The sequence below is a fragment of the Schistocerca serialis genome, chromosome 1 (genome assembly GCF_023864345.2).
Source record: "Schistocerca serialis cubense isolate TAMUIC-IGC-003099 chromosome 1, iqSchSeri2.2, whole genome shotgun sequence".
NCBI classification, from domain to species: domain Eukaryota; kingdom Metazoa; phylum Arthropoda; class Insecta; order Orthoptera; family Acrididae; genus Schistocerca; species Schistocerca serialis.
Window position 1 is genome coordinate 1,267,849,300 of NC_064638.1, and position 21,679 is coordinate 1,267,870,978.

Sequence of the window (21,679 nt, forward strand, 5' to 3'; positions counted from 1 at the left end):
TTATTTTCTGGATGTATTCCGATGTCTGAGTTCCTCTTGTACTATGGAAGTTATTCCCCGATGTCTTAACAGATGTCCTATCATCTTGTCTCTTCTTCTTGTCAGTGGTTTGAAAATACTCCTTTACTCGCCGATTCCGTGGAGAACCTCCTCATTCCTTACCTTTTCTGTCCACCTAATTTTCATCATTCTTTGTAGCACCACATCTCGTATGCTTGTATTTTCTTACGTTCCGGTTTTCTCACAGTCATCAATGCTTTATAACCTTTTAAGTATGAGTTTGTCTTTCGTTACCTACTTCGATTTTAATTAAAGGTAACATGGAGTTTTGGCGACAATCATTCTTCCCACCCAGCCTGCCCAGAATGACGCGCATGCTAGCAAGTCCCTTTTGGGATTCGGGACGGCGCGTCGACCCCGGATCGAATCCGCCCGGTGCGCCAGCCGTCGTAATCTCGGTTTTTAGGTGGATGCCCACATCCCATTAGGTGAACACCGGGCTAGCACCCATGTCCAGCTCAGTTACACCGAGTCGCAAACAATTAGAAAACTTTCGCACTGTTTCACAGGCATAACACAACACGTGGCCACTTGGAGTACACAAATTCCGTCCCGGCAGGTAATGGTGTGGCGATACGAAGGGCTTCCGACCACCCACTGCCATTAACAATACCAATTACGATAATTAATACGTCGATCCTGTGTAGAAACGGGACACAGTCAAAGGAAAAAGAAGAAGGTGACACACTGGTAGTCTTATCAAGGTGTTTCTGGCGATTAGAGACGCTGTCGCTAATGCATGTACACTGTTCAACTACCTTTTCATTTAACGGTAGCAAAGCGGCCTCTGGCCAGTGCGATGGGGATTCGCGTACGATGGGACAATGAATTCTCGACCAGTAAGTGGACGTACGTACAGGTCGGTGATTCCGCCTCCCCCCCCCCCCCCCCTTTTGTCTTGTGTGAGCCCCTAATGGGAGTGCATCGTCTTTGTAAGATTTCATCAGGAAAACACTTTGCGTGCTGTGTTCTAGTTTTGGGCTTGCTGCACGTTATAAGATTACGACTTGTCAGCCTTTGTTTGCAAAGTGATCGTTGCATCACTGCAGGACGTAACGCACGAGTATATAATATCTTTCATCCCAACGCAGTTTTCATCTACACTGCATTAAGGTGTGAAATGACAGATCAACCAAAAATTGTCATGGTGTCATTGTGGTCCGTTTCTGCTGCATTTGCCTCAGTTTACTGGTTTTAGTGTATTTATCGTAATAGTTGAAAGAAGTTTGGCTGCAATTGTTAACGCAGTTTTTCAAGTTAGTGATTGCATTTGAAAATGCCTACCCAGTGCGTCGAAACTAGTAATGTAACCTTTTAAAAATTTTATTGTTTAGTGACTGTGGCTTGACTACCGTATGTGGTGCCAAGCGTTTTAAATTTCATTCTGTCGCTCTTCTAGATAACAGTTATGTCGAAATACACAAGTTTATATTTTGGTGCACTGTAGCCATTGCTCAATCTCATTTCTATGTGCGGCGAGGAAGTATACACTTCGGATTATTTGCGTATGTGCTTGCGAGCCTTATATTTGCGTTGCACACCAATATTTTCGGAGTTACTTGTCTTTTTATTCTGCCTGGGAGCCCTGGTAGATCTCGTCCAGAGTGAGCGTGCCGCCAGGTTTATATGTACGATTCATACAGCGTCGCCACACGCTGATAATATGCAATAATTATTTGATTAAATATCGTATTGTGGTAAGTTAATAGTAATAATGTCTTGGGTTAGCACATCTGTGTGATCTCATTCATTCTTAATGCACCGGTAAGTTTTCGTAGCAATAATTGTTTTAAATACTGTAGTGTGCTGACTGTCTAGGGTGTGTCTTTGGAATTGTATCAGTCTAAATTACGTTAACAGCGATGGCCATATTCGGATTTTCCGGCGATTAATGTATGAGATTTATAGTAATATTGCATATACTAATAATATTGCAGGATTTATTTTGTGTGTGTGTGTGTGTGTGTGTGTGTGTGTGTGTGTGTGTGTGTGTGTGAGTGAGAGAGAGAGAGAGAGAGAGAGAGAGAAATCTTATGGGACTTAACTGCTAAGGTCATCAGTCCCTAAGCTTACACACTACTTAACCTAAATTATCCTAAGGACAAACACACTCACCCATGCCCGAGGGAGGACTCGAACCTCAACCAGGACCAGCCGTACAGTCCATGACTGCAGCGCCACAGACCGCTCGGCTAATCCCGCGCGGCTGATTTATTTTGTTTGGATATGTTAATTATAATCATGTCTTCATTCCACTTGGGAGTGCTTTTTCCCTGTCACCCGCCCATAAGCACTGATCTTGACGGCTTCATTCTGATTGGTCCAGTGAGAATGGAGGAAGGGGAGAGTAGTGGTTGTCGTTTAAAGTGTTAGCAACGTTTATCCGCAAAGTCATCCACAGATTTCCGCAGGTGACAGTGTAGGCGACTGTGAGTTGTGTGTATTGAACTGGGGACGTAGAAACGTCGGAGAGGCTTCGTCCCGCCGTAGGCCTCAGTGGTTCACAACCCCGCAACAGGCCAAAGCAGTCCACCCACCCCACCGCCGCCCCGCACCGAACCCAGGGTTATTGTGTGGTTCGGCAGCCAGTGGAAACTCGCCCCCCACCCTCCCCCAACCAGGAAACGTCTCACACCAGACGAGTGTAACCCCAAATATTTTCGTGGTAGAGTAATCGACAGGAAGTGCAAAATGGCTAAGCAGGGATGGCTAGAGGACAAATGTAAGGATGTAGAGGCTTGTCTCACTAGGGGTAAGATAGATACAGCCTACAGGAAAATTAAAGAGACCTTTGGAGAAAAGAGAACCACTTGTATGAACATCAAGACCTCAGATGGCAACCCAGTTCTAAGCAAAGAAGGGAAGGCAGAAATGTGGAAGGGGTATATAGAGGGTTTATACAAGAGCGATGTACTTGAGGACAATATTATGGAAATGGAAGAGGATGTAGATGAAGACGAAATGGGAGATACGATACTGCGTGAAGAGTTTGACAGAGCACTGAAAGACCTGAGTCGAAACAAGGCCCCCGGAGTAGACAACATTCCATTAGAACTACTGATGGCCTTGGGAGAGCCAGTCATGACAGAACTCTACCATCTGGTGAGCAAGGTGTATGAAACAGGCGAAATAGCCTCAGGCTTCAAGAAGAATATAATAATTCCAATCCCAAAGAAAGCAGATGTTGACAGATGTGAAAATTACCGAACTATCAGTTTAATAAGTCACAGCTGCAAAATACTAACGCGAATTCTTTACAGACGAATGGAAAAACTGGTAGAAACGGACCTCGGGGAAGATCAGTTTGGATTCCGTAGGAATGTTGGAACACGTGAGGCAATACTAACCTTACGACTTATCTTAGAAGAAAGATTAAAAAAAGGCAAACCTACGTTTCTAGCATTTGTAGACCTAGAGAAAGCTTTTGACAATGTTAACTGGAATACTCTCCTTCAAATTCTGAAGGTGGCAGGGGTAAAATACAGGGAGCGAAAGGCTATTTGCAATTTGTACAGAAACCAGAGGGCAGTTATAAGAGTCGAGGGGCATGAAAGGGAAGCAGTGGTTGGGAAAGGAGTGAGACAGGGTTGTAGCCTGTCCCCGATGTTATTCAATCTGTAGATTGAGCATGCAGTAAAGGAAACAAAAGAAAAATTCGGAGTAGGTATTAAAATTCATGGTGAAGAAGTAAAAACTTTGAGGTTCGCCGATGACATTGTAATTCTGTCAGAGACAGCAAAGGACTTGGAAGAGCAGTTGAACGGAATGAACAGTGTCTTGAAAGGAGGATATAAGATGAACATCAACAAAAGCAAAACGAGGATAATGGAATGTAGTCAAATTAAATCGGGTGTGCTGAGGGAATTAGATTAGGAAATGAGACACTTAAAGTAGTAAAGGAGTTTTGCTATTTAGGGAGTAAAATAACTGATGATGGTCGAAGTAGAGAGGATATAAAATGTAGACTGGCAATGGCAAGGAAATCGTTTCTGAAGAAGAGAAATTTGTCAACATCGAGTATAGATTTAAGTGTCAGGAAGTCGTTTCTGAAAGTATTTGTATGGAGTGTAGCCATGTATGGAAGTGAAACATGGACGATAACTAGTTTGGACAAGAAGAGAATAGAAGCTTTCGAAATGTGGTGCTACAGAAGAATGCTGAAGATAAGGTGGGTAGATCACGTAACTAATGAGGAGGTATTGAATAGCATTGGGGAGAAGAGAAGTTTGTGGCACAACTTGACTAGAAGAAGGGATCGGTTGGTAGGACATGTTTTGAGGCATCAAGGGATCACAAATTTACCATTGGAGGGCAGCGTGGAGGGTAAAAATCGTAGAGGGAGACCAAGAGATGAATACACTAAGCAGATTTAGAAGGATGTAGGTTGCAGTAGGTACTGGGAGATGAAGAAGCTTGCACAGGATAGAGTAGGATGGAGAGCTGCCGGCCGAAGTGGCCGTGCGGTTAAAGGCGCTGCAGTCTGGAACCGCAAGACCGCTACGGTCGCAGGTTCGAATCCTGCCTCGGGCATGGATGTTTGTGATGTCCTTAGGTTAGTTAGGTTTAACTAGTTCTAAGTTCTAGGGGACTAATGACCTGAGCAGTTGAGTCCCATAGTGCTCAGAGCCATTTGAACCATTTCATGGAGAGCTGCATCAAACCAGTCTCAGGACTGAAGACCATAACAACAACAACAACAACATAGAGTAATTATGGTGTACGCGTATATGGAGAGTGTTTATGCAGCAATTGCCGACATAGTGTAACTGAGGCGGAATAAGGGGAACGAGCCTGCATTCGCCGAGGCACTTGGAAAACTGCCTTAAAAACCATCCACAGGCTGGCTGACACACTGGGCCTATACACTAATCCGCCGGGCGGATTCGTGCCGGGGACCGGCACCACGCCTTCCCGCTCGGGAAGCAGTGCGTAAGACCGCGCGGCTAGCCGGGCGCGCTTGATTGTGAGTTACTACTAGTTGGTTGTGCTGAATGAATGATCTGGTAGCGGTGCCTTTAGTGCCAATAACCAGGCTGGTCGCGTCGGAGATGATTACACAGACAAACTGTTCAAATAATGCCAATTTCTCTACCATTCCTGAGGGGTGGATTGGCGTATTGTTGGGGAGACATGTGGACCTCTCTCTTTCGTGACCAGGGATTGAGTGGTGACCTTAGCCGCTGGAGGAGTTCAGCACGCTACCAGCATGTCACCTGGATAATTTGACAAACAATGTCCGGCGAATGCAGAGGGTTGGGGGTTGGTCGCGGAGGGGAGGGGAGGGGGGGGGGCTAGTCCCTGGAAATGCTGGTACGTATTTGAAGCAATCTTTGATATTTCCAGCGATGTGTTGTAATCCATACCGTCGCCATTACCGTGGGCCGGAGGCCCCCGCTTGATGTAGCAGCATCGATATAGCAACTTCAACGATTTTTTGCCGCCAGCAACCAAGCCGAAGATGATTACACCTAAAATTATAATCTTTCTCGGTAGTTGCTGGGGAAGGGGGGGGGGGGGCAGCGTTCACGGCTCTACACCACATGTTGGAGTTTGAGGGGTGGGCTACCCTGCAGGCGACATACCTTTTACTAGTGAGCTTCCTGGGTGCGTATTTTGTAGTGCTGTGCTGTACACACAGTATCTTGGCTGGACGGATCAGAATTTTGCTACTGTTTCACACAATCTAGTAACGCAGTGGTGACTTGGTAAGGTTTATCACGCTTTAGTATTTCCTATACATACTGTAGCTCTCGTTGGAAATGGTAAAACTGCAAATCTTAGAAAATGTCCTACGGTCGTGACTATTTCTATCCACTTGGTCCGTTTCTTACACACACGAGTAATAAAGTGGTGGCTTACGAATGATAAATAGATCGGGCCCAGGCTGCGCTGTGACTGACTGAGAGCAGAACGGTGACGACGCGACGCGATGCGACGTTGACGTGACGTCGCGACACGACACTACGTCGCGACACGACGTGACACTGTTACACGACGTCGTGGCGTGACGCTGTGACATGACGCAACGCCAAGGTGACGTGACGTCGAGAGCGGCGGGTCGGAACTCGCGAGGAATGTAGAGTAATACGGAAAATTGTGGAACAATGAGAGTACTTACATATCTGCATGACTGTGGCCTCTACTTGTGCCTCAAATGACGTAATATTATACTGTTATTAACAAATAGAGTTCGAGTGACATGATGTAACGTTATTTGTTATTAACAAATGCACACAGACTGACCCTCTCCGTTTGCTGCCCAGCTCCAGAATGAACGCCAGTTATAAAAGATGAAGATCAGATGGGGAGCTTCAACAACAATGTTGGATAATTCGGGAACATGCTGCATTGTGACTAACTGAGAGCATTGTGTTGTCGAGAAGAGCTCGGGAGACCTCTTGTAATTGGATAAAATATGAAAAAAAAATGTGGAAAAAATCGTAAAATTGTGTAAATACAGAAAAAATACGAAAGTAGGTGAATAATACTTAATAACGGGGAAAATATGAAAAAAAGGTGGAAATATGGATAAATATGTAATATTGGAAGAAAGAAAGTACGTAAAATTGTGAAAGAATAAAGCAATTAAATATCTACCAGGGAGTGGTCACTGCCCGTGCCGTAAATGAGGTAATATTAATTTGTTATTAACAAACAGACCTTGATGACACGACTTGACATAATCTGTTATTAACAAATAGGTACAGCTTACAAATTCTTCCAGAGGTGTGCAGCTCCGGTGTGAACCTACCCACTTCTGTCCCAGTTATACAACATGAAGACAGAAAGGGGGTGTTTGAGCCTCATTGGTCCATGGTAGGAGAGGGGGAAGGGAGGGGTAGGGGTTCCCTGGGTGACCTTTATCAAAATGGTTCAAATGGCTCTCAGCACTATGGGACTCAACTGCTGTGGTCATAAGTCCCCTAGAACTTAGAACTACTTAAACCTAACTAACCTAAGGACATCACACACATCCATGCCCGAGGCAGGATTCGAACCTGCGACCGTAGCGGTCGCACGGTTCCAGACTGTAGCGCCTTTAACCACGCGGCCACTCCGGCCGGCTTGACCTTTATCAATTTCCACTGGTTCCCTGGGAGGGGGGGGGGGGGAGGGAGGGATGTCTTTGAATACATGTCACCAAAGTAGGTAACCTGACATCGGACGTCCTCATCAGTGACCTTAAGAGAAGATAGTTATCTCAACCCAAATCGGTTTTGATAATGTACTTATGATCTGTCCATTTTTTTTTGGCTTTGCCTTTCCTGAATCTATGGTTACCTACGCTGCTTTAATTACTGCTTTTTAAATGTAATTCCATTTATACCTCGTAACCACAACACCAATGCTTCCACATAGTTCACTAGATACTCCCTCAGAAAATTTCTATTAGGTCTCAATATTTCTTCGTTTGTAATTATTATATTTTTGTTTTAATACTTTTAAAGTTATTTTAGTCTACTTTCCGTCTCTACTAGACTACGACCCGAATCCATACTAGTGGGGCGTATGCTTTTCAAATATTTGGTTTCTAAATCTTTGTCTAATTAATATATTGTCCACTTCATATGTGAAATTCTTTAATTTCAAAGTGATTTTTAAAGATATTGTTCACTAAAATGAGGTTCTTCCCACACCCCATGTTCTCCAACAAACGTAACATTGTTGCTCTCGCTTACTATGGTGTCCAAACAATTCGAGCTTATCAAATTTTCACCCCTTTTCGCGTATAAATTCGTCAGCTGGCAGGAACTCGCATACCCTCTCCTGTCGTCTCACTATCAGCTTACGGCTTGCTTATGTAAAACTTCTACAATTCTGGTAGGCGTAAATTTCATTTCAGTCACGCAAATGGTTCAAATGGCTCTGAGAACTATGCGACTTAACTTCTGAGGCCATCAGTCGCCTAGAACTTAGAACTAATTAAACCTAACCAACCTAAGGACAACACACACATCCATGCCCGAGGCAGGATTCGAACCTGCGACCGTAGCGGTCACGCGGTTCCAGACTGAAGCGCCTTTAACCGCACGGCCACACCGGCCGGCTTCAGTCACGCCTTTAGCGCTATAAGCCGCTTATAGTTCTTTTAATTCGCTTCACTAATCCATTTGAAGTCCACCTATCTATCTCGGTGTTAAGATTTTAGAGTGTTCCCGAATCTTTCCAACTAGCCATTTTCCATGCAATGACACGTTTCACCTTTTTTCAGATAAAGTGCCCAAGTAGAAAGAGTTCTTACAAATATCAAACTTCCAGTATTCTTGGTCTAAGTTCGTTGAATGAAAGCCCTTTTGTTAATAACCTCGTCTGCACTGTCTCCACCGGGAAATCCGAACGAGCGACAACTTTAAAATCGAAAAAAAAGTCAAAGGGATAAGTTATCATGAGAAATTTTTTACAAATGTATCCAAGAAGATGAATTTCTCTTTCCTTTATAATCTGATTATCTCTATATTTCTCTCTCGCGTTGCCAGTTCCTTAGCCAGGAGGGCAACTTCTAGTTGCGAACGTCAAGGCAGTATTCGATAGTGGAGAACTGTTTTGTATGTAGACATTGTCCTTTGTTGCCGAAGCCTCATGGTAACTCTTGGTAAGGCATTTCTACATGTGTCCACATTCCTGCTGAAAATCAAGTCTTAACGGTTTTCAAAAGATAATATTTGCTTACGTGAGTTATCTTTTAGTTGAGATACTTCCACATTTCTGTGAGACACTCCTGTCAGATAGACACCTGCGTTATCTCTGACAAATCTGAGGTTATCTGGGCTGCAGCTGATTCGTTACGTATTTATAAACACAGGAGGGATCCAGTGTAACGTATTAAAGTTATTTTGTTAAATATCGTCACCATTACCTCATTTTTAACTTACGGAAGCAATAAAATCATGACAGGCGTCTGTTTCAGGCAGCAGAATTTTAAACAGATATGGCGAGGTAAACGTGTTGCACAAGTTAGGTTTGTACCTTATCCTTGTGGCATTATTATGCGGACACTTTACCACGGCAGATTTCAGTGAAAAAAAAAAAAATGGCTCTGAGCACTATGGGACTCAACTGCTGAGGTCATTAGTCCCCTAGAACTTAGAACTAGTTAAACCTAACTAACCTAAGGACATCACAAACATCCATGCCAGAGGCAGGATTCGAACCTGCGACCGTAGCGGTCTTGCGGTTCCAGACTGCAGCGCCTTTAACCGCACGGCCACTTCGGCCGGCAGGTTTCAGTGAAGACTGTTTTGAACTATGACGGCTAGATGTCAGCCCTGAACTATTGCGTTTACGACACTGCCAACCTAAGGAAGCACTTGGGGAGTAGCCTTTACTGACTGTCTTGTGTACTTCGCTTTGCTATGGATTGTGAATTAATCGTGGTTTTCGTATCGTATTTTGAAATCCGTGAAGAGGTCAATTCTGGTCCATCACGGAGGAGGGGGTTCGAGTACGTTTCTGACAACATCGAAAGGGTCGGTGAGACCTACGACAGTGTGTCAGTTCTTCTCTTAGAGAGCACTGAGAAAGGGTCTGGAGTACGAGCTCTGGGAGGCGGGGCTTGCTCCCCTCACCCCTGCTCACCTCTCAGAGTGTCTTACGTTCTCGTTTGTTTGCGCTCGCAGACCAGTGCCACGTTACAATGTCCTCACCAGATACTATCTGTCGAAACAAGCAAAAATAATACACTACTGGCCATTAAAATTGCTACACCATGAAGATGGCGTGCTACAGACGGGAAATTTAACCGACAGGAACAAGATGCTGTGATATGCAAATGATTAGCTTTTCAGAGCATTCACACAAGGTTGGCGCCGGTGGCGACACCTACAACCTGCTCACACGAGGAAACTTTCCAACCGATTTCTCATACACAAACAGCAGTTGACCGGCGTTGCCTGGTGAAACGTTGTTGTGGTGCCTCGTGTAAGGAGGAGAAATGCGTACCATCACGTTTCCGACTTTGATAAAGGTCGGATTGTAGCCTATCGCGACTGCGGTTTATCGCATCGCGACATTGCTGCTCGCGTTGGTCGAGATCCAATGACTGTTAGCAGAATATGGAATCGGTGGTTTCAGGAGGGTAATACGGAACGCCGTGCTGGATCCCAACGGCCTCGTATCACTAGCAGTCGAGATGCATGTCTGTAACGGATCGTGCAGCCACGTCTCGATCCGTGAGTCAACAGATGGGGACGTTTGCAGAACAACAACGATCTGCACGAACAGTTCGACGACGTTTGCAGCAGCATGGACTATCAGCTCGGAGACCATGGCTGCGGTTACCCTTGACGCTGCATCACAGACAGGAGCGCCGGTGATGGTGTACTCAACGACGAACCTGGGTGCACGAATGGCAAAACGTCATTTTTTCGGATGAGTCCAGGTTGTGTTTACAGCATCATGATGGTCGCATCCGTGTTTGGTGACATCGCGATGAACGCACATTGGAAGCGTGTATTCGTCATTGCCATACTGGCGTATCACCCGGCGAGATGGTATGGGGTGCCATTGGTTACACGTCCCGGTCACGTCTTGTTCGCATTGACGGCTCTTTGAACAGTGGACATTCCATTTCAGATGTGTTACGACCCGTGGCTCTACCCTTCATTTGATCCCTGCGAAAGCCCACATTTCAGCAGGATAATGCACAACCGCATGTTGCGCATCCTGTACAGGCCTTTCTGGATACAGAAAATGTTCGACTGCTGCCCTGGCCAGCACATTCTCCAGGTCTCTCACCAACTGAAAACGTCTGGTCAATGGTGGCCGAGCAACTGGCTCGTCACAATACGCCAGTCACTACTCTTGATGAACTGTGGTATCGTGTTGAAGCTGCATGGGCAGCTGTACCTGTACACGCCATCCAAGCTCTGTTTGACTCAATGCCCAGGCGTATCAGGGCCGTTATTACGGCCAGAGGTGGTTGTTCTGGGTACTGATTTCTCAGGATCTATACACCCAAATTGCGTGAAAATGTAGTCACATGTCAGTTCTTGTATAATATTTTTGTCCAATGAATAACCGTTCATCATCTGCATTTCTTGTTGGTGTAGCAATTTTAATGGCCAGTAGTGTACGAAGCAGCGTATGAGGTTTGATACAAATGCAAATTCGATGTGACTTCTGCAGGGGTTGGACAAAAAGACCTAAACAGAGCGAGTAATGCGTTTTTGAAGATAAATTCAGATGTTGGCCAAGACTGCGGACGCGCTGTTGTACTTGGCGGCGAACGGTGGTCGTGCAGCGCTCCCAATACGTTGCGAGTTCCAGTCATGGTCAGAATAGTGTTCTGGGTAGTTGCGAGCGCGTTATGTGGGAGACACTGAATTCGAATGTGGGCAAATTATTGGTGTTCGTATGGTGGGTGCTTGCGTAACGAACGTAGCCGGGGTGTTTGGTGTTTCAAGAGGCACCGTATCGGAGAGCTGTACCGCATACAGGGAAACGGGAAAGAGTGGTGGTGGTGGTTAGTGTTTAACGTCCCGTCGACAACGAGGTCATGAGAGACGGAGCGCAAGCTCGGGTTACGGAAGGATTGGGAAGGAAATCGGCCGTGCCCTTTCAAAGGAACCATCCCGGCATTTGCCTGAAACGATTTAGGGAAATCACGGAAAACCTAAATCAGGATGGCCGGAGACGGGATTGAACCGTCGTCCTCCCGAATGCGAGTCCAGTGTGCTAACCACTGCGCCACCTCGCTCGGTAAACGGGAAAGACATAATCAGCGAAGTCACAACGCGGACGAAAGAGTGTGTTCAGTGCTCGCGGCGGACGGGCAGTGAAGAGGATAACGACGAGAAAATAAGGGGGGCGACAGCTGCAAACGTCACTGCGGAACTAAATGCCGCAGTCGCGAACACTGCCAACACCAAAACAACGTGAAGGGAGCTCCATAATTAGGGAATTACACGGCGAGACGTAACTCCAAAACCACCCATCAGTCATGCAAATGACCGTAGCAGGAAAACGTAGTGCTGAAGCCATAAAATTTGGACTACGTAGCAATGAAAAAAGGTCATTTCGTCAGATGAGTTTTGCTTCGCAATGTTCCCAACATTTGGCAAAGTGTACCATGGTCGGGGATTGGACGATGATTCAGGCAGCCACGTCGTGATGCACACTTGGTCTGGGGGCCCTCGTTCTGTCAATGGTCTTGCCAAAGAGGGTGGAGGAGCGGACAGAGGTTCAGGGCATTCTCTTGCCCTTGGAGTGGTAACTGCCCTTAAAAGGCGGAAGAATCAGCAATGATCAACGGCATGAGGATCTAGAAGACAATGGAAACCACTGAATTAAAGACACATAATGTGTATCCACAGGACATATGACCTGTAACTGAAAAAGTATCATGAAGTTCTCTCCATTGGCAAAAGATTCCGGACTAGTCCCTCATTCGTATCTCCGGAGGGGACTGACATGGGGGAGGCGGCCATGAGAAAAGGTTCGAACGTGGTAGGGAAGCTAGAAAATCTGAAAAGGGATATGCTGAGGCTCAGTCTAGATACAATGAGCGTCCGTCAAGTGAAATGGAAAGAAGACAAGGATTTCTGGTGAGACGAGTATAGGATAATAACAACCGAAAAGGAAATGGTATAATGGGAGTAGGATGGGCAGAGAGTCAGTTACTGTGAATAGTTCAATGATAGGGTTGTTAAAAACAGGAAGGACAGAGAATCAGTTCAATACAATAGTTCAGGCATACATACCGACGTTGCAAGCAGAAGATGAAGAGATGGAGAAAGTATATGAGGATACTGAAGGCGTAATTCAGTATGTAAAGAAAGGGTTACGGAAAATATGGGCTCTGTCGTAGGAATGAGAAAGGAGAAACATTAACTGAGTTCTGCAATAAATTTCAGCTTGTAATAGCGAATACTCTGTTCAAAAATCACAAGAGGAGGAGGTATAGTTGGAAAAGGCTGGGAGAGTCAGAAAAATTCCTAAATAAATAACTGTAAGATATAGGGAAAGACGGGTAATATACATTATGTACAAGAGCCAAGAGGGAATGTTAAGACTGAAAGACCAAGAACGAAGAACCCGGATTAAAGAAGTTCTAAGACAGGGACGTAGCCTTTCGCTCCTACTGTTAAAACTATACATTGAAAAAGCAATGACCGAAGTAAAAGAAGAGTTCAAGAGTGGAATAAAAATGCAGAGTGGAAGGATATCAATGATGCGGTAGGCTGATGACATTGGTATCCTGAGTGAAAGTGAAGAAGAATTACAGGACCAGTTGAATGGAAGAACAGTCTGCTGAGTACAGAATAGGGATGGCGGGTAAATCGAAGAAAGGCGAAAGTAACGAGAGAAACGTAACATCTGAATTGGGGATCACGAATTAGGCGACATGAACGAATTCTGCTACTTAGGCAGCAAAATAACCCATGACGGACTGAGCAAGGAGGATATAAAAAGCAGACTAGCACTGGCAAAAAGGGCATTCCTGGCCAAGAGAAGTCTACTAGTGTCAAACATTGGTCTTAATTTGAGGAAGAAATTTCTGAGAATGTACGTTTGGAGCACAGCACTGTACGGTTCTGAAATATGGACTGTGGGAAAACAGGAACAGAAGAAAAGCGAAGCATCTGAGATGTGGTGCTGCAGTCGAATAGTGAAAGTTAGGTGAACTGTATGGAAAGGAGTGAGGAGATCTCTGCAGAATCAACGAGGATTAGAATGATAGAACATCTGTTCAGACATCAGGGAATAATTTCCATGGTACTAGAGGAGCTGTAAAAAGTATCGTATAGAGGAAGAGGTAGATTGGAATATATCAAGCAAATAATGTAGGACGTATGTAGTAATTGCTACTATGAGGTGAAAAGGTTGGCACAGGAGAGGAATTCGTGGCGGGTAGCATCAAACCAGTCAGACGACCGATTATTAAAAAAATATAATTGTATTCAATGGCGGCCTATGGTTACTCTGAAGGGTCGCATTACTGTCAAGTATTACTTGACCAATCTGGCCGAATAGGTCCTTCTCATGGAAAAACTTTTGTTTCCCAAAGGCGATGCTGTGATTCAAGACTACAGGGCACTTTTTCACACAGCTCGCATCATCCACGACTGGTTTCGTGGGCACAAGGATGGACTGTCTCATTTTCAGTGGCCACCAGTCACCAGATCTCAAAAGTACTCAGGCTTTGTGGTCTACTGTGGAGAGAGTGGTGCCTCATTGCCAATCACGTGCATCACCGTTACCTGAATTTGCCACCATTTTGCAGGAAGGAAAACCATACAGGATGTGTATTAATTCATCACGAGACGACTGGAAGCTGTTTTGAATGCCGACGGGTTTCATACATCATATTAAGACACTGTAATGTATTATGTTGTTGTTGTTTCCATTTTTTGTCCACCCTGTGGCGCTGCACGTTACTTTTGTACCGCCCTGCCAATGTCCAGCAATGTTCATTTGTCTAGCTAAAAGCTGTCGTAGAAAATACTAGACCACTACTGTCTATTGCAGGTCGCAACATACATAGAATTGTCCGGTAAACGGGATGTGGCTAGCTACTGAAATAAAAGTTTTAACTTGGCAATGTAAATTTTCAGGTGTATTCTTACGATAAAGATCACAGTTAATACTGCCAAGCCCGCACTAAGTGGCAACACAATGTAAAGTTCACACGCACACTACAATCACACACGTCGCCAGTTTGTGGTATTTACACCCGTTACCGAAGTTCACTAGATCGTTTAGTTATGAAAATGCTCGCTCAAATGTTGTGCACTCTGCTCTACACGTAATACCTGTTCCAGTCTTAGATCGCACAGCACGCCACACGGTTTTAACTAACAGTCAAAAGCAATCATTTTGATATTCCGTCCGAAATTCCACACGACTTCCACTATACTGTTCACTTAAATATACTTTGTACTACTTCGCGAACTCGTAATTAGCATTTTTCCGCGATTTTACAGTACTTTCGTCGGAGCTCCTTTCAACGAGATGTTACTAGTTCGAACCCTCAGCCTCAACCCGCCTAGATCACACCAAAGGCTTTGTTCCCAGCATAGATTGGCGCCAGCCTGCATTTTTCTGATTGGTTGATATCACAAACAGCTAATCAGGTTGCAGTATTATCCCGCGCTAACCCGCGCTTTACTTCAATGACCAATCATAGTAAAACATTTCTTTCAATGGTGATTGCTAAATAAATAAATTTAGAAAAGTATCAAAAATAAAATTACTCCTTCTGAAATTACCGATTAATTTGTGTTCTACTCACGATTTATTAGTACCATAAACTGACTGCACATTTAATTATAGTAAATCCCCTGTATAGTTTAACTGGTACTTCGTGAATAAACAAAAAATTACTTCTGTTCTTCACTCATACAACACTCACACTGCTAATTAGTACACGTATAAAACAATTATAATTATGCAAATACATTAAATATTAATCAGGCATAACTTTACAACATTGTTTTGACTACGACTGCCAGCACTGTCTGTCAACTGCTGACCTCTGCCGCCTACGAGCACAACTACGTGCTGCTCTGTAACTCAGGTCCATGTCAGCTGGTGACATCTGTCGATGACTCAACCCCCTGGACATCAATGGTACGCTAAAATGGCTAACACTGTTTAATATTTGTAGCTATTCGCAGTTACTTACGTGTTACAGAGCATGATGTAGTTGCTTCTCCTTCTCCGGGTTCTCTCTTCGTCGGTGAATTAAAACGCGACACCTGCGGACAACATACAACAAATCACTTTCCAGCCACAAACAGCAATATCGTCGCTAGTCTACAAGCTACAACCAGCAGTAGATTTCCTGTAATGTAATTCTACGTCTACGTATATGTCAGATTTCTGAAAGCCACTGTGATGTGCATGGCAGAGGATACGTTCTATAACACTATGAATTATGGGGTCTTCCCGCTGCAATCGCTTACGGGGCCTTGTGGGAACAATGACTGCTGAAATGAATGGTCACGCAGCGTTTTACGGTAGAAGCAGGTGACGGCCGGTGACAGAAGGATATTCTCAGCTGCAGAAAGGAAATGTATCGAATGTTTTAGTGCTGTTGTCATCAACCACACCGTGAGAGAAACTGTGTGTCTGTGCTAGGAAATGATACGTGGGCAGCTCGGTGACAATGAAAGACTGAATCACTGGTAAGGTGCTCAGGTCCACTGAATGCTCCATAAGATTATTTGAAGGCTATGAGGAGTGTTGTTTAAGCTTTAGAAAATATAGAGTCATACGGAAAGTGTATAACGTTTGCAACATTTTCGTCGCTTTGGATTTAACGCCGTAGTGAAGGCAGCGGAGGCAGTTTGAAACAGTTGTGACGTGTATGGGGAGGGCGCCATCGAAGAAATCGCGTCAGAAAACAGAATTGTCGTTTAAAGTAGGATCGTTATGGCGTGAATTACTCGCGACATTCAGGAAGACCGACGGTCTGTACGCTTTATCACTATGGTTCACGTCACTGTACTTGACAGTTGGTAAATGTAATAAACTGCGACGATTTTACCTTCGAGACTTATATTCAGTTTCGACACATACATTCAATGCACAAGACTGGTAAGCTGCGAAAAAAAAAAAAATTCGGTTTGAGTCCCGGTTTGGTATAAATTTTCAGCTGGCCGTGGTTGTTCATCACAATGCATACTTGGCGTATTTCAACTGTTTCCACTGTTGACATTCCCTGTCTTTGCCTCTTCATTTATATCAGCTCCTCGATCCATTCATTTTAGTCCTTTAATTTATTTCAGTACGATAGAGATAATATATTCTCCTTCGAAGAAAGAAGATCTTTCTACCAAGCGCTATCAAAGACGTTTACAGACTCAGCGTTTGCGACAGATTGCAGAAAGATTCTACTGCCTCCACCGTTTTTCTTGCGTAAGGACCGCACAAACAAATTAAGGAATACTGGAAATCGTATCGCTGCACATCAAAGAAGCCCCAAACTGAGGGAATGAACGTAGGGGAGCACTTAACAGCAATCCTACACCGCCCTTCTGGGCAAGGTCCGAGTGGAGGTGGTTTACGATTGCCTTCTTCCGACCTGGTATGAAATGCGATCTCCACATGTGCATCTCCATGATTACTCTGCAATTCACAATTAACTGTCTGATGGAGGTATCAACGAACCACCTTCAAGCTATTTCCATACTATACCACTTTCAAACAACGAGCTGGAAAAAGAAGGCTTAAATCTTTCCGTGCTAACCACTATTTTCTCATTTTATTACAATGATAATTTCTCCCTATGTAGATGGGCACAAACAAAATATTTTCACACTCCGAGAGGAAAATCGGTGACCGAAATTTCATTAGAAGGTCCTGCCGCAACGAAAGACGAATATGTTTTAATGATTGCCATCCCAATCTACGTACCATATCCCTGGCACTCTCTCCCGTATTTCGCAATATACCAAACGAACTACCCTTCTTTGAAATTTTCGATGTCTTCCGTCAATCCTGTCTGATGCGGATACAACTCCAAAAGATGATGAACAAACGTAATATAGGCAGTCTCTTTAATAGATCTTTTGCGTTTTCTTTCTGACAGTAAATCGCAGTCTTTGGTTCGCTGTCTCCACAGTTGAAGCTATTTGTAGTTGTAATCTCTGAGTGTTTAGTTGAAGTCACAGCCTTTAGATTCGTGTGATTTATCGTGTAACAGAAATCTAACGGGAGCCTTTTAGCACACGTGGGGATGATTTCACACTTTTCGTTATCTAGAGTCAACTGTCACATTTCGTACCATACGGATATCTTGACTAAATCATTTGCAATTGGTTTTGATCATGTGATGACTTTGCAAGACGGTAAATGACAGCATCATCTGCAAACAATTTAACCCTGTGGCGCATGAGTTTCACTGCAGTGGACAACTTTTAATGGTCAATTCTCTGGCTTTTTCAATCAGTCATGAGGTTGAACACGCATGCAGGACACAACTCCAGTAGGGAGTGCCCATTGCAGTGAACTGTGTGCATTTGCAGCCTCACGACTGATTGAAGATGCCAAAGCAGCGACCATTAACAGCTGTCCAATGTAGTGGACGCTACGCGCCACAGGGTTAAGAGGGCTGCTCAAATTGTCTCCTAAATCGTTTAAGTAGATCAGGAACAGCAGAGGGCCTATTACGCCATATACTAATTCTCTTTCACTTGATGACTTTACGTCAGGTACTATGAAGGCGAATTTTCTGACAGAAAAATCACAAATATAGTCGCAGAACTGAGACAATACTCCGTAGGCACGCAGTTTGATTAGAAATATCATGTGAGGAACGGTGTCAAAATCCTTCTGGAGATCTAGAAATATCGAAACAATCTAGAAATATCGAAACAAACTGAGATCGCCTGTCAATAACATTAATTACTCCGCGGGAATAAGGAGCTACTTGTGCTTCACAAGAACGATTTTTTCTGAATCCGTGCTGTGTGTCAATAGACCGTTACCTGAGAGATGATTCTTGATGTTCGAACACAGTACACGTTCCAAAATATCACTGAAAATCGGCATTCGTGATATGGGTCTGTAATTCAGTGGATTACTCGTATTTCTTTTCTTGGGTGTTGGTATGACTTGTGCAACTTTCCAGTCCTTAGGTACGAATATTTCGACGAGCATCCGTTTGTATATGGTTGTTAAGTATGGAGCTATTATAACAGCATGTTCTGAAAGTAACCTGACTTTTAGCCAGGTGTAGTGAAGTATGTGTCTGTGCTGTATGGAGGATTGCGATGAATGCTCGTGTGGCGTTGTGTTGTTGTGGGTGAAGGAATAGGGTGAAAGCCGGTGTCGGCACACACCCTGCTCTCGAATAACAAGCGGCCGAGCTTAACGCCCCATTCGACGGGTGATCAACAGTTCCACATGCCCACACTTCATGAGACACTGCGGAGAACGTTGGAAATTTAATCTAGGACATTGGTTGGCGCAAAGATTGCTGATCAGGAACTTGACGCCTCCACTTCTCCTCCCCTTAGCAGTCGAATACTGGCAGTAAAAATTTTCCACCACCAGGATTCGAACCGGCTTGACTGTGAGGCAAGCGTCACCGCACAAACGTGCGTTTGCGATCTTTTTGTTGTTCTTTTTTTCTTGCATTTTGTTCGTTATTGTTCGTTGACTTGGTCGTAGCGGACGTCACATTACACCCGTTGAAGTTCGTTGTTGATTCCTTGACTCACAAGGAAACCTCCCCATCGCACCCCCCTCAGATTTAGTTATAAGTTGGCACAGTGGATAGGCCTTGAAAAACTGAACACAGATCAATCGAGAAAACAGGAAGAAGTTGTGTGGAACTGTGAAAAAAATAAGCAAAATATCCAAACTGAGTAGTTCATGCAGAAGATAGGCAACATAAAGGATTATATGAGCTTAGGAGCGTCGTGGTCCCGTGGTTAGCGTGAGCACCTGCGGAATGAGAGGTCCTTGGTTCAAGTCTTACCTCGAGTGAAAAGTTTAACTTTTTATTTTCAGACAATTATTATCTGTCCGTCCGATGCGAGGTAACTGCGCCGTAGTATGGGGACGCTACACCTAAACAAACATCCAAACACTCGACGTCAGTCGACTACAGCGCACGGAAGAGAGAGTATTCCCGCTAACGAGGCTCCCTGGCTGGCAGTTGAGTGTTCGCTACTTTGGACGAGAGTGCATTAAATACGTGAGATGTATTCCGACTGTGAAACTGTTCCATTCATTTGTTACAGTTTACGTGACAAACTCTTATGCTTTCATCATTTCTTTGGGAGTGATTATCACATCCATAAGAAAACCAAAATCAGGCAAGGTGGAAGAATCTTTTTACCCATTCGCCAAGTGTACAAGTTAGGTGGGTCGACAACATATTCCTGTCATGTGACGCACATGCCGTCACCAGTGTCGTATAGAATATATCAGACGTGTTTTCCTGTGGAGGAATCGGTTGACCTTATGACCTTGCGATCAAATGTTTTCGGCTCCCATTGGAGAGGCACGTCCTTTCGTCTACTAATCGCATGGTTTTGCGGTGCGGTCGCAAAACACAGACATTAAACTTATTACAGTGAACACAGACGTCAATGAACGGACGGATCATAACTTTGCGAAAATAAAGACTGTAAACTTTTCACTCGAGGGAAGACTTGAACCAAGGACCTCTCGCTCCACAGCTGCTCGCGCTAACCACGGGACCACGGCGCTCTTGAGCTCACGCTATCCTTGATGTTGCCTAACTTCTGCATGGACTACTCAGTTTGTATATTTTGCTTATTTTTTTCATAGTTCCACACAACTTCTTCCTGTTTTCTCGATTGATCTGTGTTCAGTTTTTCAAGGCCTATCCACTGTGCCAACTTATAACCAAATCTGAGGGGGGTGCGATGGGGAGGTTCCCTTGTCAGTTGTTCATTACCGAGACCAGCCAGCTCTCTCTCTCCCTCTCTTTTTCTTTAAAAAATCTCATTTTTATCTCATTTTTGTTCGCTTTCGTTCGTTGCATTTGCTTGGGGCGGACGTCGTAAGACATCCGTTTAAGTTCGTTGTTGATCGATTAACTCAGCTTTTTATTACAGAGGGGAGCTAACCCTCTCACCGAACACGCTGAGCTACCGAGCCAACTGCGATCTCACCCACAAAGGCGGGTACTACAGAGGCCTATAGGCAGTTGTTTTCCTCTTAGGGAAGGAAATAACTAGCAGTGATGTAATAGTTTGTCAAGTATGTATGTAAATGTGGGAAAAGCAAAGGCAAAAGCATCGACGGAATGCTAATCGGTGACGCAAAGTGACTGTCCTTGAGAGACATGCAGCATCCTGCGGAAGAAGCAGGTGACGTCCGGTGATGGAGGGATAAGCGAAGCTACAGAAAGGAAGCGTGCTGGTGCACAGGTAAGCCGTCAGCGGTCGCGAACGGAACACCCGTGGGTCGGTCTGGACGGGGTCCCCCGCGCTCCTGGAGAACGCTTTGATGTTCTGCACGGCGGCGGAGCAAGCAACGCGGCATCAGATACGCTTCAAGTCCCCGGGAGCAGCACGAGCGATAGCAATCTGTCGTGAGACACAGCGCAACGTCTGAACAGCGGTGCTCGTACGTCGCAGCACGGCTGTGACGGCAAACACGAGGCCCATTGAGAACTACACTGCCGAGGCACGAACACAAGAGAGAACTTGTAGGAAGTTGCTTTTATTTTGCCGAGCAATTCCTATGACTCACTGCTTCGGGACGTCACACTTGCGGTCGTCTCCATGTCGTTCTGCTGTTTGCCAGTAACGGCATCAACCCCCAATCTCTGGGAACGCTAAGAGGACAAAATTCGCAAAGATATGGAGAACAAGTGCTAGTAAATGAGGGATATGTTTCTTATTTTCCGCAACAAGTTTCCCATAGCCAGGCATTATTTACATGTTTTCATTAGGCTACAATAAGTATTATGTCCGCCCCCGGTAGCTGAGTGAAGATCGCTTTCCTCCTTCGAGTGGGGCCGCAACCAACAGAACCACGGATACTACTTCTCCCAGATAGGACATATTATCCCCGAACAAAGACAAACGCAGTGACTTGGATTCGAGGTTTGACTGTGCGTTATCTTTTCCGAGACGGCAGTAAGAATGTGCTCGACTTTTGGGCCTTACTACAAGAACATCACTCACAGCTTATGAGA

At 44.7% G+C, this 21,679-nt stretch overlaps 1 protein-coding gene across 1 annotated transcript in view; it reads right to left on the bottom strand.

The window, feature by feature from the left end:
• Positions 1-21,679, bottom strand: part of LOC126456837 (uncharacterized) — a 332,607-nt gene that overhangs the window by 232,725 nt on the left and 78,203 nt on the right. The window contains exon 3 of the mRNA XM_050092649.1: positions 15,683-15,755. Within this exon, the coding sequence (XP_049948606.1) occupies positions 15,683-15,696 (14 nt within the window). The 5' untranslated portion in view covers positions 15,697-15,755. The remainder of the gene's footprint in view (positions 1-15,682; positions 15,756-21,679) is intronic.